Source organism: Peromyscus leucopus, chromosome 4 (assembly GCF_004664715.2).
Source record: "Peromyscus leucopus breed LL Stock chromosome 4, UCI_PerLeu_2.1, whole genome shotgun sequence".
In the NCBI taxonomy this organism is placed as follows: domain Eukaryota; kingdom Metazoa; phylum Chordata; class Mammalia; order Rodentia; family Cricetidae; genus Peromyscus; species Peromyscus leucopus.
In genome coordinates, this window is record NC_051066.1 from 95,972,012 (window position 1) to 95,989,167 (window position 17,156).

The window sequence follows — 17,156 nt, forward strand, 5'->3', positions numbered from 1 at the left end:
AAAGAAGCCATTTGGTCCTATCTACCCAGAACACACGGACGCACTTCAGAGACACTCAGGAGACATACGCTTGTGATTGTATTTGTGTAGATACATGACAACTGTGCAGAGGAAAAGCAGCAAGACCCTGGGAGGGAAGGCTGCCCTCCCAGGCACCACCACGCGTTGGACACCAGGGTCCTCACACCACAGGAATGCCTGCACCCAGTTACAGCCCCAGGATCAAACATCCCCCTTTGTGTGTCCAGCTAATCAAAACACACTCATTCCAAGTAAAAGGCACACCATGTTCCTCTTAAAACTGTCCTTTAGAAAGTAAGATAGGGAGCATGATGGTGACATTCTCCCTGGTTTTGAAACAGACTGTCATCAAACTAACAATGTAGTTCAGGCTTCAAACTCACGGTAACCCTCCTGCATCAGCCTCCAAAGTACTGGGATAATAGATGTGAGCTTTTAGCATTTTCTCTTAAATCTACAGTTCTGACCCTGAGGTTGCCAGAGGCAGGCAATTAGGGGTGGGGTTATGTTTTTCTGAATATTCAGGGGCACGGTTCAGATTCATTCATTTGTGGTACTGTCAGGGCCGGGCCATGTGGTCACTACTGTGCCGTGACTCCTACTGCCTAAAAGACGGCGAAAAGTGCTCATCAGCTGTGCCCCAGAGCAGGGGTGTTGTGGGAAGTGGCCCCTGCACCTGAATAAATGGGTCAGGGAAATCCAAAGGCTTGGAAAGAACACCGAAGAGCCAGCAGAAGGGTGTGTGCGCAGACCAATCCTGGCCCCAGTCAGGCACTCCTGATGGGAAGCAGATAGCTTGGGAGAAGAGGTGTTACACAAAGATTTCTACAGGAAAGCTTCATCTTGTGAGGAAAACACAATTCGACACAATAAAATGCATATTTTTCTTTAAAAATCAAACAATAGTGTCAATCATCAAGACACTGATCTCTTCCATTGACAGCTCAGGATGGAGCTAGTCTTTCTTTACCTGGGTCCACAGTCTCTAGTACTACACAAGTCAAGACGAGGCTTTGTTCAATTTAAATTCTGCCACCTACCAAAAAGCCTTGGGAACATTCAATGGTCGAAGGGCACACTTGGTGACAGACAGGAACTGTCTCTTAAGTCTGATACATTGACTCTGCTGCAACCTATTGGGTGAACTGGGAAGAAAGGCCAATCCTTAGACCTCAACACGATCTGAAACACTAATTAACTAGAGGTCTTGCCAGGGGCTGACAGAGGCTGTGGATTCCAAATTCCTAACTGAATCCAGCTTTGCCGGAGGGAGGCTTGCAGGGCCGTGTATGCAGCAGGTGCTGGGACAAGGCAGGTTTTCCTGGCCTGGCTGCCTGTTCTGCTGGAGGCTACGGGAGGGAGGGGCACCCAGAGACGTGGAACAGCCTCTCGCAGACCTCGTATTAGTCTTCTCTTTGGTGTCAGCCTATAGAGAGCAGAAACTCTCTGCTCTGTTCCCCTCTAAACACAGCAGGAAACACAGTAAGAAAAATAAATTAGGTCAACCTATGCTGCTCCTCAGTGCCCTCTGAAGGACTGAGGCTCACGGTAACACACTGCCCAGCACAGCCCTGGACTCCAGTCAGTCCCCAGCTCACTCCCTGACTTCCCAGAGTTCGCCAGTCTGTGTCCACACCTACATTTTTCTTTGGATAATTTTCTTTTCTTCTTAGACTTTTAATCTCCATATATAGTGCTCTTCTCAATATTTTGACAGGAACTTAGGGATGCTAGAGAGGAAAGGGCCTCATCTAGCGTCGGTGTCTGCCTCTCCCCACCCCACACTGAGGAGCTGAGGTGTGCAAGCCAGTGGCATGGCAGACTTCAGGCCCAGGCACCCCCTCCTCTCCCACCCCAGCTGTGCACCCTCAGTCAGCCTTCGGCAGGGACTTCCTGTGAGAGGGGGGCACAAGGTGTGGGGGCAGGCTGTTGGGCAGCTCGTAGCCATCCAACTTGATCTTGATGAGGTGCTTGGCCAGTGCGAACTCCTCCTCATCCAGCATGCCGTCGCAGTCACAGTCGGCCAGCTTCCAGATCTTGCCCAGGACGCTGTTGGGCAGCTTGGAGGTCACCATTTCCTTCTTGGCATTGACGCCTGAGATCTTGCCATTGATGGGCGACAGTGTGTAGAAGAGCTCGTCGTACACGGGCTTGTCTTTAGCCACCACCCACTCCTCCTCGTCAGCACCCTCCTTGGCCCCCTCTCCATAGCCCTGGTTGAAGGGCCCCTCTGTGGTGCCGTCAAAGGCGCCACCCTGCACCATCTGTGTGGGCATGTTCATCTCCTCCTGGCTGATGAGGCTCATCAGGGAGGAGATCTTGTTGCTCAGCATGTTGTCCACAGCCTCGATCAGCTTGGGCTTCAGCGAGTGGAACTTGGTGAAGTCATAGTTCTCAAGCTGTTCCTACAGGAGGGGAAACCAGATTCGGAGTTATGGTCTCTGTAGGAGGCGCTGGAGGGAGCTGGGTCTCCCTTAAAGCAGACATCCCACCACACCCTCTGCCTTTCAGAACTCTTTGCTGGGCCTCCCATGTCCAAGCTCCCATGCAAGGGGGGCTTAAGAACAAGAAACAGCTTCAGGATTGAAAGTGGCTTTCTGTACAGTAGCTGCTCTCTCTACTTAGCAATCCCGAGACTTTGGAAAAACCTTTCACCTGTCTTTAATGCCCCAGAGAATCAGTATGTTCTCAGAAAGGTTCTGTTCCACACTTCAAATATGTTCACAACAATCAAGGGAGTGACAAAGGCCAGTATTAACCTTGTTTTACAATCACATGGGCTATCCAGATGGAGTTAAGACTACAGTCCACATCTGCTAACTCTTTACTATGCTTTGCTGAAAAACTCAGGGTCAAGAGGGAGCCCATGCCTGACGCTGCCTAGACGGTCAGGATCTGAAGCTGGATGGCTCAGAGACCCAGGTAGAACCAAATATGAAAAAAAAAATCAACAAAATGATTCCTCACGATATTCTCTATCCTCATAGGATCAGTGCCTAGCCCAATCGTCATCCAGCAGCTGATGGGAGCAGATGCAGAGATCCACTGCCAAACTTTAAGCAGAGCTGGGGAACTCTGCAGAAGAGGGAGAGGAAGGATCGCAGGAGCCGGAGGGGTTGAAGACACCAGGAGAACACGGTCTACAGAATCCAGCAGGCAGGGCCATAGGGGCTCACAGAGACTGAAACGGCAGCCATGGATCCTGCACGGGTCTGCACAGGCCCTCTGCATACACGCTGTGGTTCTTTAGCTTGGGGTGTCTGTGGGACTCCTAACAGTGGGAGAGGGGGTGTCTCTGACTCTTGTCTGCTCATGGAACCCTCTCCTTCTACTGGGTTGCCTCGCCCGGTCTTGATAAGAGGGTATATGCCTAGTCTCATTGCATCTTGTTATGCTGAGTTTGGTTGATATCACTGGGAGACCTGCTCTTTCCTGAAAGGAAATAGAGGAACAGCGGATCTGGGGGGTGGGGAGAGGTTGAGAAGAAGGGAAGAAAGGGAAGCCACAGTTGGGATGTATTGTAAAGAGTTAAAATAAATTAAAAAAATCACTAAAGACTGGAAAAAGACTCTTAAGGACTATATTTAGAAAATTAAAACACCCCCCCCAAAAAAAAACCCAAAAACCCTATTATTTGAGAACTTTGTAGCTGGTTGTATGTGGTACCACACACCTATAATCCCAGCACTTAGAAGATAAAGATTGTAGAGTTGCTGCAAGCTTGAGGCTAGCCTGGTCTACATAGCAACACCCTGTCTTAATTCCCCTAGCTTCTGATGAAATGAACTTTGCCTTTGGAGTATTTGAAAATAATACTGACGTAGCCTGGGGCACATGCTCCTTGGATTTAACCTCTTTAGGAATGAGCCTAGAACTGGAAACCTGCAGGGAATCCCCACAGAGGCACAGCCTACTGCACAAAGGCTTCCTCAAAAAGGTTCCTGTCAGGGCTGTGTGCGTCCTGCAGCTGTAGACTAGTTAGTTATTTCAAAAGTATGCACAAATAAGCACAAGTTGAAAGCTAGGGCTGAGCACCATAAGCCGGGTCCCAACAGGTCTCTACCCCATCTCTTGGGGAGAAGCGGCCTGTCAGCAGAGCAAAGGCTCTAGAGAGGGCTGGGGAGGAGGGTCACGGAGGCTTCGTGGGTGGTGACAGAGAGAGAGAGCCCTTTCTACCTCGTTTGTCTTTGCTTACTCATACATCCATATTTGTATCCCCCACTCGCCCACCATTTACCCACCCTTCATGAAGCCATCATGTTCCCACACCTTATCACCTATCGCTTCCTATGCATGAGATACTCTCCTGGGACCAGGGACGGGCCCTGCTTTAAAGGAGCCTTGATCCCACGGGAGGAAGAAGACACCAGCTGTTCAGTGTCTGTCTACTTTCAAAAAAGACTTGTGCAAAAAGGAGAACACGAAATATAAAGAAGTCAGTAGAAAGGAAGAACCAAGTAACTGGAAGGGAGAAGGGACCTCACACCAGGTGTCTGAGGTTAAGGAAGGCTATTTCCTGCAAGCACATATGAACTCAGAATTCTGGGTCCCTTGGATATCCAGGGAGGACCTCCTTTATTCACTGTTGTGACAGATGGGACTAGAGCTGAGCTTTCTCTGGCCTTGAACAAAAAGAGTTGCCTAGGTCCTAACATCAGCAAACTCAAAGACATAATGAAAAATGTCTTCCACATTTTTTTCCTAGCAAATGCAGAAACATTGAGAGTGTGTGTGCATGTGTCTGTGTGAATGGGGTGTGTGTGGGGGGGTGCATGCCTGAGCACATAAAGAGGCCAGGGGCAGTTATCAGGCACCTTCCTCTATCACTCTTGGTTGATACTTTTGAGGCAAGGTCTTTCCCCGAACCTGTATTTCTTGGGTAGGAGTAAGCCTCAGTGGCCTTCCAATTTCCAGCCCCTTCAAGAGGCAGAGTTACAGGCAGGGGCAGATGTTAGAATTCTGCCCTCACTCCAGCTACATGACGGCACATGCACAGTTCAGGAGTTAAGCAAGGGTCTTGCATCTTACGTCATCAGTGTGTGATGGCGACTACGGGTGTGTGTGTGTGTGGGGGAGGGTCATGCAATCAGCGTATGTGTGTTGTAGCTCCATACTGGTAACCCTTAAAAGCTGGACACAGACCCCACCCTCTCTTTGCTCTGCTCTGCTCTCCCCCCACCTCACCATCTTTCTCTCTCTTTCCTCCCCAGGCCTGGTCCTTTTGTCCCTCCTCCCCTTCCTCCTAATAAAGCTCTCCGCTACTAAGCAACTGGGTTCTGTTGTGACCGTGACCTTTCCGCTGGTAACCAGCATCATCAGCAGCGCCATTTATCATTCTTTCAGTAGAACCGCGTCCGTCCAGCTCTCACACGGGTGCTGGGTCCAAACACTGTTCTCAGTGTGCATAGCAAGAACTCCTAACTGCAGAGCCACCTATCACTTCTCTAGCCAGGGGCTGAGTTGTTGGTTTTGTTTTATTTTTTGTCTGTGTGTGTGGCTGGGAATTAAACTTGGGGTGAGTGTTCTACCAACGAGCTCTGTATTCCCAGTCCTCACTGCAGTGGGTTTTACATGTGGGTGTTTCTGTACGGGCAGTTGTGGACAGAGTGAGGGTGTGGAGGCAGAGAGGCTATTCACTTATGTAGTTTCCTGGAGATGAGACAGGGGAGCCCAGAAAGAAGCCAATCTTGGCCATTCTGGACAGAGTGTGTGACGGCTATTAAGGGCGGATTGGCATGGACAAGTGCGTGCTTTCATTGTAGGAAAGAAGTAGGGAGTGAAAATTGAAGATTTAAGCCAGGCACAGCATGTGCCTCGAAGGCCAGCACTCGGGAGGTGAGGCCGGAGGGTCAAGAATTCAAGGTGAGCTCATGCAGGGTAGGGGTGAGGATGCAGGCATCGTGGTTAAACACCTTTATCCCAGCACTCTGGAGGCAGGGACAGGGGTTCTTCTGTGAGTTCCAGGCCAGTAGGGCTAGACAGTGAGACTTCGTCTCTAAAAGCAAGCAAGCAAATAAATAAACGGAATTGGTGGGGACTGGAGAGATGGCTCTGAGGTTAAGAGCACGCCCATATAAAACGGCAGAACACCCATTCCCAACACCCATGGTGTGTGGCTCACAACCACCTGTAGTTCCAGCTCCATGGGATCCGAAATCCTCTTCTGACCTCTGCAGATAACTGCACTCTCACCCACACAGATACACATGCATACATGTAATCTAAAATAAAAAATAATTCCGCCGCTCCAGGTCCTACTGTCTTTCAGATTATCGGTGTGTGCTACCACACATGGCTAATCTAACACTGAATAGCTACGTAACACTGAATTACCTAGCAAAGTCATTTTGTAGACAGATATGGCAGCTGTGTCTAGCAGAGAACAAAAACTGTGATCTTCAGGGTGTGTGGCAGGGCAGGAATTCTGTGTTCCTATTGGACAGGAGCCACAGCACGCAGCCTGCAGAGCGGCCAGAAGGTGACTGCCTTCTATCATGGCTTCAGATCTCCCGGCACACTTGCAGGCCCCCCGCCCCCCACTGTACCATCCGACCTGCTGGGCTGAAACTCGGCATCTGCACCTGGCTGAGCACTGGAGCAGAACAGTCCTGCTTCCTAAAACGGGTTCTCGATTCTGGGTCCCGCATCTGATGAGGGCCACCAGGGCATCGCCTCCACCCTCAGCACCGTACAATGCTACCAGCGCTCGGGACTTCTGCTGACTGTGTCGTCACAGTCAGCTGAGGGGACAAAGGGGCTGAGGAGGAAAGACAGAGGCCTTCCTACATAAACATTCCAAAGGTCCTGGGTAAGAGGTCTGAACTCCCTTTGGTGCAGGACACCTAGCCCATCCCTGGGGAATGAGTCTGCGCCCTGAGCACACAGGGTCCCTGTGTCTGGCGAACAGACATGTGGAATTATGTCTGCCCAAACTGTCTACCAGCCTGCGGAGGACAGGACGCTGACAGAAGCTGAAGGAGCAAACAAAGGGAGCGGCCACAGTTTTGCAGGAATGACTAGAAAGCAGCAGCTTTATCTTCCCAGAAAGCAAACTCCGGTCCCTGTGGTACTTACAGACCTGAGCAGGGGTGTGGAGGACAAGCTACTGCCCTCCAGAAGGACAGGCCCCAAACAGCAGTCTTTTTATTGGGATAGTCACGTAGTCAGGATTTAAAGAGATCAACAACTGGGGTCCAGAATCCTGGGGCTGCTCCATCCAAAGAGTAGGTTCCTATCCCAGTCTCAAGCTGGGTTATCCTTGCCCGATGACTCTCAAAGTTCACCAGAGCCAACTTTCAAATGTGTGGCAGGGACGAGCAGCTGGGGATGGCTCTGCTGCCCTCTGCTGTTAAAACATGGTAACTCAGCCACATGGGAGTCAAATTCTCCAGACAACCGAGCGAGCAATACCACTCGAGTGTTTATTTCTAGTGTTCTCAAGATGCAGGTCAGTACTGCACAATAGGCCGCAGTCCCTTGGGACAGGGCACAGGAGACACAGGCAGCCTGTCCTGGTACTAAGGGAATGGAAACACACACTTGGCTCAGTGTAACAGATGTGAGACCCCCTGACCAGGGGACTCTTGAGACGGGGAAGACAGACCTAAAGCCAGCTGTGGTGAACCTCCTCCTCATGACCCTGACATATACCCAGTTCATGACTATCATTTTCAAGCTCTCTCTCTCTCTTTTTTTTTTTTTTTTTTTGTTTGTTTTTCGAGACAGGGTTTCTCTGTGTAGTTTTGGTGCCTGTCCTGGATCTTGCTCTGTAGACCAAGCTTTAGCCTCTACCTCTGACCCATACACAGTTGGTGTTAACGGAATGCCTGTTGCTGAGGATGCTAGATCCTCAACAGCCTCAGGGAAAGCTCAGCATGTATTTACTGAGTACCTACTGCAGGCTAGATCAGCAGTTCTCAACCGGTGGGTCACAACCCTTTTGGGGGCTGCTATCAGATATTTACATGATGACTCCTAACAGCAGCAACATCACAGTTCTGAAGTAGTAACAAATTAAGTTGATGGTTGGGGGTCTCCACACCATGAGGGAGGTATTCAAGGGTCGCAGCAGTGGGAAGGTTGAGAACCACTGCCCTAGATGAGGGGGAAGGACAGTGAGCGTGTCATGGCTACTGGACTCTGGAGTTACACCTTACAAAGAGACACTGACTCACAGCCATGAAATCACTAATTACACTGAAGCCCGCAGCATTCACGTTGCAGCCAGGGGTGTGTCACTAAGGCAAAGACTAAATTATTCTCACTCTTATCTTCAGTGTCTGCCCACTGATATGTTCCAGGGCCTAGGACAACGCTTGGCCCCAGTCATTAACATTTTCCTGGATGAGTGACTAAATGAGCACACATGAACGTGACAGCTCTCGGGTTGGGACTCCTTGTTCTGCCCGGGACACTTGGGCTCACTGAAGCTAGTAAATGTGGATCCTGACCATGGGAATTCTCAGCATAGGCTTCCACTCACCCCGACTCCAGCTGACTGGGCTGCGGCTGCTCCTGAGACTCTGGACTCCCTGACTCCTTTCCCGGGGATTATCCTTTGTCCCAGCTCTGGGAGGCCTGGGTGTCCTCTGACCCAGATGGGCAATTTTCATAGACAGCTCTAGTTCTGGAGTCTGCTCTGTTATGGGAGCTCACCTATGGGCCCCGTGAGAGCCCGGAGGGCCTCAGCAGAGCTTCAGGGTCTTGGAGAGTCACCCTGCGGTGTGGGCAGTGTAACAACAGCTAATGGGTGCACACATGTGGTGCTATAGCGCATGGTGGGTGCTTCTTCATAGTTTCAATTAAGCCAAGATCCTAAGTTCCCTTTGAAAGGTACAAGGAAACAGCTGTTCTGCAGCTGGGCATAACCTGAATATAAAAGAAAAAGTCTCAGCTGGGCAGTGGTGGTGTACACCTTTAATCCCAGCACTCAGGAGGCAGAGGCAGGCAGATCTCTGTGAATTCAAGGCCAGCCTGGTCTACAGATTGAGTTCCAGGACAGCCAAGGCCACACAGAGAAACACCAAGAATAAAAAAAAGAAGAAGAAGAAGAAGAAGAAGTCGTCATCTCTGGGAGACAGCTAACCATCTTGTGACTAGAAGCAAAGTAATTCCTCTTCTGAACAGAATACCCATTTTATTGCTAGAAAGAAAAAAAGATATCTCTGTATTTGTCATAAAACAAATTTCCTCCTACTGGGTGCCTCATCCTGCCTCCATGTGAGGGCCTGTGCCTAGTTACGCTACACTCCACTGATATCCCCAAGAGGCCCGCTCTGTTCTGAAGGGAAAGGGGGGAGCAGCAGATCTGGGGGAGAGAAGTGGGGGCTGGGAGGCGGGAGGCTGCAGTCAGGATGTATTGTGTGAGAGAATCATTAAAACAACAGAACAAACAATTTGGCTAGATCCTGTGACCAGATCACACCAGAAGCACCCACCACGACCCCAGGCATGAAGAGCTGACACTAGAATAGTGAGTCTCCTTAGCCCCCACCCCCACCCCCCGCCCCCGCCCTTGCACCGGCCACGTCAGTGAGCTGACCTCACCTCTATTTTGTCTACTCTCTTCTTCCTCCTCCTCCTCTCCCCTCTGAGGCCCAAGCTTAGCCATACTTTCACTTGAGCCATCCTCTGTGGCTTGGAGTGAATGATATAACAATCGGTCTCAAGAGAAAACTGCTGTGGGATGATTTGTATGTCCTGTGGGAGCCCGTTCTCGGGTTCCCCATGGCTTTACCCAGCAGGTCCGCATAGAGGATGATTAGGACCACAAGCCTGAGTGCAGGTGTCTGAGATGGTCTGCACTTGGCTGTGCTGGGGGATGGTCTGTTTGTCAAATTGTTCTGATTGGTCAATAAATAAAACCTGATCGGCCGTGGCTAGGCAGGAAAGATAGGCGGTACTAACAGAGAGGAGAAATAAAAGGACAGAAGGGCAGAAGGAGATGCTGCAGCCGCCGCCATGACCAGCAGCATGTGAAGATGCCGGTAGGCCACCAGCCACGTGGCAAGATATAGATGTATGGAAATGAATTAAATTAAGCTATAAGAACAGTTAGCAAGAAGCCTGCCACGGCCATACAGTTTGTAAGCAATATAAGTCTCTGTGTTTACTTGGTTGGGTCTGAGCGGCTGTGGGACTGGCGGGTGACAGAGATTTGTCCTGACTGTGGGCCAGGCAGGAAAACTACAGCTACAGAAAACCTTTGCTTAGTCTACCCAGGAGTTTTTGAAAATTTGAGCCCAAATTTGAAATGTATGTATGTGATTTACATACAAATCTAGACTTTAGCTTCTTATGCCCACGAGGGTCCATGTTCCCATAGGGCGGTGACTCCCGGGCCAGATACAGAGGTGGGCCACACGCTCTTCAATCTTCCTTGACCCACAGGACCCGAACAAGCTCCCACTGGGCCACTGCAGAATCATCCTCCTTGCAGATCTTGGAGATAAACTCTGGTAACCCACTAGATGTGAGGAGACAAGCAGTCGGATGACGTGGCTATCTGAGTTCATGTCATCTGCCTTAAAATAGAGAGGCCTGTGGCCCTGTGCGGATGTGTACTGCACTGGACAAGAAGATGGTGACCTTGCTTGGAAGGACATTCCATCACTGTAGGGCAGTGTACACTGGCTGGGTCAAAGCAGCTGAAGGCAGCTCTAGTATGGCTTGCCCGAACTGCCCAGAGCTACAGGCAGTGAAGGGAGGTTCTGAAATCAGGTGGGAGGCCACCAAGACTAGCCTTTCAGCAGACCTGTCGCTGAAAGTACACCTGTGTCCAGAGCCCCAGCTCAGCGCTCAGCAGCAGCCTGTCCAAGCATACTCCCCTGTGTATGGCTGCAGGAACTATCCAAAGTGACCTTCAAAGGCAAGCCCAGCTCCAATTCCCTTCAGGTTCTGGGAGTCTGAAAGCCAGGGTCACTTCATCTACGAGGCCAGGCTGTCGGCAAGCTTTCTCATGTAAGCTTCACCGCCCTCTGGCTAATTGTCTCCCCTTTAAAAAGACATTTTGGAAGGCAAACAATGTCTGCTTTAGTCATAGGAGGCCATCATCATGGGTCATCATTAGGAAGATGACTTCATTGCATTCTCCTTCATTAAACTGTGAGTCTTTCTTATATTTCCTGTAGCCAGCTAGGTGTTGTGGCAGGGAATCATAGTCCCCACAACTTCCTCAAGACATGACAACAGGGCTCCCCGTACCTGCATGGCCTTGACCTCAGGGAAGTCCCCCGCAGAGATCTGGTATTCTCGCTGCAGCTGAACATAGATTTCTGGAAGCCTGTAGATAAGTTCTCGCTTCTTATTTTCTTTTCCAAACACATTGGGCATTTCCTTCTTCAGGTAGCTGATGATGTAGGCATGTACCTGAGGGGGATATGTCAAGTGAGCACACACCACACCACTCGAGAGAAGAGATAAATGAGACGAGACACATTCCCATGCAGAACTCTGGTCCTCAACCACAAGAGAAGGTGAGGATCCAGGAACCAGGCAGCCTAAGGGGAGCTAGAATGTACTTCCAGAGCTCCAGAGAGCTGGCCTGACCAGGTAAACTGAGAGCTGGACTTGAGGAAGGGCCAGAGGGACCGGATGTGCTGAGGCCACACAGGGACGGTGAGCAGAGAGAACCCCAACATCAAAGGCTGGGTAAGGGGGAGGGCCCAGAATGTGACAGTCAGGGATATGGCATGATGACAGGGCAAGGGAAGATGTGACATCTGAGCTGGGCCTTGTGGAGAACAGCAGGAGACGCGGTGAGTGGGGTAAGACAGGGCGCTAACAAGCTGGGGTGTATGTGGGGCGTATCACGCGCATGGTCGGGGGCGGGAGAGGTGGGCCGCATCCAGACCTTGCTTAGCAGGCGTTAGGAGCCCCTGGAGGATTCTCAGTGAGGCTCTGCTGACCTAACGCCTGCACTAATGACGGTTCTCCAGGGTCGGTCGGAGAAGTCAGAGGAATGGTGACTGGTGTGAGACTTGGCTCAGAACCAGGTGGGGTGAGGTCAAGTTGCACAGAGAATGTCCTTGGGGATTGCATCTTCAAGTCTACTCCCAAGAAAGGGCAACTCACGGAAGCCTCTGAGTGGTGATTCTGATGTCTGGGCAGGAAGCGGGCAGACCCCCGAGTAGGGAGGATCTCCACTGTGACTAACCAGAAAATGTAGAGAAAGTTCCACCTGTGGCCTGTGGGCACCAGGAAGTGAAACTGGAGGCTGACTGTAGTTTATCTGTACAGGAACAGTGCCCAGTGAGCAACGAAGTAAGAACAATCACCGGGCATACCTCGATGGGCAGAATGCTGAGGTATTCGTGAGTGGCACTCATCATTTCTGTATGAGACCAGCTGCACTGGACCAGCTGGATGGAAAGCTCTCTCTGGGGAGGAAACCCAGACACAGGAGAGGGAAGCCCCCGAACCCCCAAGGGCGAGCAATCTCCCCAGGAGGGTACTGTACTGTCTGGCCTGTGGCATGCCCTTCCCTCAGCTTTTCCGTTCTTCCATTTACTTCCTATTTCAGGCTAGTAAGTGTGTTCACTACCGACGTTTTCTTTATAGGACTTCAAATCTACAGAGTGATTCAGAAGCCAAATAAACAGCTAAAATAGGGAAGGATGGCAAACAGCAATGATTTAAAAAATAAAACAGCTATGTAGCCTGGAAAATGCTGCTAAGAAAGCAGATTTCATTAGAGTCTTCGGGAAGAAGGAAGTCGGAGAGAGTGAGCAGAGACATCCCATAGCTCGGCTGAGGGCCTCTGGCTGTGCACACATACGGGGTGGGGCCAACAGAATTTGAACAGTAAGGCCATCACGTGTGCTGTGCAGAGGCCATCTGAAAATGTGCACATGTTGGGCTGTATGGCTATTGCTTAGGGACCAACTTAACAGGTGGTTAACTGAATGTAGGGGCTATAAAAAAATTGACAACTGTTAAAGCTTTCTGAATGCACAGCCACCAAAGATGAACTCGAAATCAAGCTTGTAATGAGTCCGCGGTGTTTCCCACTTGCCCCGTGACACGGTGTGACTTCACAGCAGCTTCCTTCACACAGTACAACATGTGTACCTTGCACTGCGCATCACGTCACACCATGTGGTGCCAATCAACTGTCTGAAATACCTCTGTTCAGACTGAGACTGTTGCTTGTGGGTTTATGGTAATAAATTTTGTGCAGTTAATGCTGGGTATGGTAACTCATGTCTGTAATCTCGGCCCTTAGAAGCTGAGTCAGGAGGCCTGCCATGGGTTGAGGCCAGCCTGGGCTACACAGTGGGTTCCAGGCCAGTCTGGGCTACTGAGTGAAACCTATCTCCCACCTGCCTTCCCTAAAAAAAAAAAAAAAAAAAAAATTAAAAAAAAAAAAATTCTGTAATAAACCCGAGATCCAAAAGGTAAACCCTTAGGTGAAAAAAAAAAAAAAGTGAGACTGAGAAAGAAGCAGCCAAGTCCTACTGAACAAGAGTTTGTTTATTCTGTTCGGATCAAAGCTGGTACCCAAACCACGTGTGATTCTAGCAGTCTTAACGAGGACTTACGGGGGCCTTTAGAGGCATCTGAGGTCAGCCTTCGAGAGAGACAGGTTTCCATATATAGGCCTGAGCACTGACATCCACAAAGCCCAGGCAGGGACGGAGCTATTTTTAAGCCTTGCAGTGGATAATCATTAAAGGGCTCATCACCACACACTGCACAGCGATTCTCACACTCTTCAGCCTCTATCTGCCTGATGAGCTACAAAATGCCGAACTTCTCCAAAAAGGAATTTGACGCTGCAAACAGGAAAGCTAGGCCCCACACATCACATGTGACTAAGAGGAAAAGAGGTCTTTGACGAGCAGACTCAATTCCACAGAACTCTAGTGACCCCCGAAAGTCCCTGTGCTCCTCTCCTTCCCCACAGCTCCTTCCTCAAAAGCTGCTTTGTTTCCTTGTGGAGGGAAGATTTCCGAACGGGGGTGGAGGGGGGGGGGCTTTCCTGACCTTGTGAGGACGGGCTTGGAGAGTGCACTTGCCTCCTTTTGAATTGTTCATCTATCCCGTACGGAAGACTGAGGTCCACATGGGTTTACAGAAGAATAAAACTAAGTTCGATTCCCAGACTCTTATGTGGGCTTTCCTAAAACAGCTTTCTCTGAAGAATCACGCAGTAAGCTTTGACTGGCGTCTCAGAGCAAAGAGACTTCTTTCTGGCAGGCCACCTCCCTCTGACGAAAGGTGAGGCGGCGAGGAGCCTGACCCAGAACACATGAAGGCCTCTGTTCCTTAGAAGACAGCTTTGAAAGCATCCAAATAGAAAAGACAGCAAAATTACCCAATCTCCAGGCTTTTTGTTTGTATTATTAAAATCCCATACTACTGTGAGAGTGGTTAAAATAAAACACAGGCTGCAGAGCTCCGAGGAAGCCAGGTGAGGACCATGGGACATTCAAAGCCCTCAGAAGATGTGTAGATCCACTATCACGTTGACTTTGGACTTCTGGTCTGTAGACTATGAGAGAATTTATGTCATTCAGCCTATGGTAAAGCAGCCACAGGACATTTATACATGCTATCTAATCCAGCCTTTTCCCACCCCTTAGTCTGGTCCTCTGTGTAGACCTTTTTCTTCTTTTCCCCCATGCTGGGGACAGAAGCCAGGACCTTGAGCACGCTAGAGAACTGCTCTACCACTGAGGCAGACCCTCGGTCCTTGGTGTTTGCTCCCTCATTGTATGGTCCTGGTGGCCTTAAGCCTGTGATCGTCCTGTCTCAGTCTCCAAACGCTGGGATGACAGGTGTGTGCCATCACTGGTTCACTGGGTACTTCTCGATGTGAACTTAAAACTGGTCATCGCATGGCCCAGCAGCAGGCGCAACGGGCACTGCACCTGTCGGTGGTCTGTACTTATAAGGAGTTCAAGTCTGGGGCGGGAAGAGGAGTGAAGGGGAGGGATGGGCTGACGCCCCCTGAGAAGGCTGGAGAGATGGCACTTGCTGCTGAGAAGGTTATTGTTCAGATTTTTCCATGTCGTTATGCATGTCAATATTCACTCTTCTCTGTTACTGAGTACCATCTCATTGCATACACGAGCCACATTCTGGCTATTCTAAATGAAACTGCTATGAGCTTTTTTAAAAACTGAGGATATAGTTGCTTTCCCTAGGTGGGCCATGAATTCTGTAACTGTTATCCCATCAGCTGACTCCGATCTCATATCTCTTAGGTGATATCTGAGAACTTATCCTTCATATATTTTAAAGTGTCCCTTGTAGGTTCTCTGTGGATAGAAAATTTTCTAGAATAAGTGAAATTACAGATTAATATATAAAGCAAGAGTATGAAGTAAGGAGATATTGCAGATGCTGTTTACACTGGATATAAATTAGGACTTTCTGGACCAAGCAGACTACCTGGGCTTGGGATGTGTATTCTGTAGTATTCCCAGCTGTGAATCAGTTCCAGGAAGTATTGCCTTTCTGAATGTCAGGCTTTCATGTATGAAGTAAGGATAAGGATGCCCAACTGTCAAGTAACTGACATACACAATCAAGCAGACTGTTTGGCTTCTACAGCATTTGAAGCTGCAAAAGGAAAACTGTACCAAGGGAAAGATGACCCAAACAAAAGCATTATAAGGAAATATTAGCAATCCAAAGTGAGAGACTCAGTGGTTTCTTGCCTTCTCCTTCTCCCCATTTATTTTTGTTTGTGGCTTTTCTGTTTGTTTGTTTGTTTTTGGACAGGATCCCACATAGCCCAAGCTAGCCTCAAGCTTACTATGTAGCTGAGGATGACCCGGAGCTTCTGAGCCTTCTGTCTTGCTGGGACACCACAGCTGGTTTGTGCAGGGCTGGGGATCAAGTCTAAGGCCCTGTGCATGCTAGACAAGCACCCTACCCACTGAGCTAACCCCCAGCCTGCTCCCTGCTTCTTTAAGAACAATGAATGACAGGCTCAGAAGTGGAACACAGACCTGCAGCTGGAGGACTAGGGGCCCAGCTCCCCAGAGCACCCACTCAGCGCTGCCATGTTAGGGGCCGAGGCCATTGTGTTCAGTTCTGCTTCTTAGCCAGCCCAGGCAGCTTCCTGTCCTAATGCTCGGCTGGCATTGTGACACACCACGTGTAAATGGCACTGGGGGGCTGGTGATGGAAGTAGATGGGCCTCAGACATCTTCCTGTGGAAAGGAACAAGCCCGATACTATTCTTAGGAAGAAAAGAATATGCTGTTTCTTTTCCTATAAGTAAGCTCAGCACATTTGACCATCCGCCCCCCCACATCTGCACAAGGGTTTTCATTATTCAGTGTCAGAACACAGAGGCATTTTGTGTCTCACGAACCTAGGCCATGCTGGAAGGGCAGGGAGCAGTACAAGCTGTGGTACTCAGCATCTCTCTAGTCATAGTCATGTTCATATCCTCTCTCTCTCTCTCTCTCTCTCTCTCTCTCTCTCTCTCTCTCTCTCTCTCTCTCTCTCTCCAGCTCTCTGTTCATATTCATTCTCATTCCTGTTCCCCTCCACCTTTTTTTCTTTTTCTTTTTCTCTTTTTGAGACAGAGTTTCTCTGTGTAGCTTTGCGCCTTTCCTGGAACTCACTCTCTGTAACCCAGGCTGGCCTCGAACTCACAGAGATCCGCCTGGCTCTGCCTCCTGAGTGCTGGGATTAAAGGTGTGCGCCACCACCGCCCGGCCCTACCTTTTTTTCTATGACTGAAGATATATTCTCAGTCACTGGCCCCTTAGTAGTGACTGGCAAATTTAAAATGTCCATGGACATTAAATCCCATGAAATTCGCAAAGTCTACGGGAGCTACTAGCTTTGGTTAGAAAATAATTTAGGCTAGCCATGGTGTGGTGGCGCACGCCTTTAATCCCAGCACTCGGGAGGCAGAGGCAGGTGGATCTCTGTTAGAGACTAGCCTGGTCTAAAGGGCAAGTTCCAGGACAGCCAGAGCTTCACAGAGAAAACACTGTTTCGAAAAAACAAAAAACAACAATGACAAAACTAATTTAGACTTTTCTATATCTGAAATTAAATTCATTTATAACAGCTAGAAAAGAGAAATACCATGTGCCAAAGGGTCATTGAACAGGCAAAACCAGACAGACTTCCTGCCACCCTGCATGAGGCCCAGGGTAGTGGGGCTTTCA

General features: G+C 49.6%; 1 protein-coding gene across 1 annotated transcript in view; it reads right to left on the reverse strand.

Moving 5' to 3' along the window:
- Window positions 1-65: 65 nt before the first annotated feature.
- Window positions 66-17,156, reverse strand: part of Ehd4 (EH domain containing 4) — a 71,664-nt gene continuing 54,573 nt past the window's right edge. The window contains exons 5-6 of the mRNA XM_028854395.2: window positions 11,224-11,388; window positions 66-2,426 (exon numbers count right to left, since the gene is read on the reverse strand). Of these exons, the coding sequence (XP_028710228.1) occupies window positions 1,890-2,426; window positions 11,224-11,388 (702 nt within the window). The 3' untranslated portion in view covers window positions 66-1,889. The remainder of the gene's footprint in view (window positions 2,427-11,223; window positions 11,389-17,156) is intronic.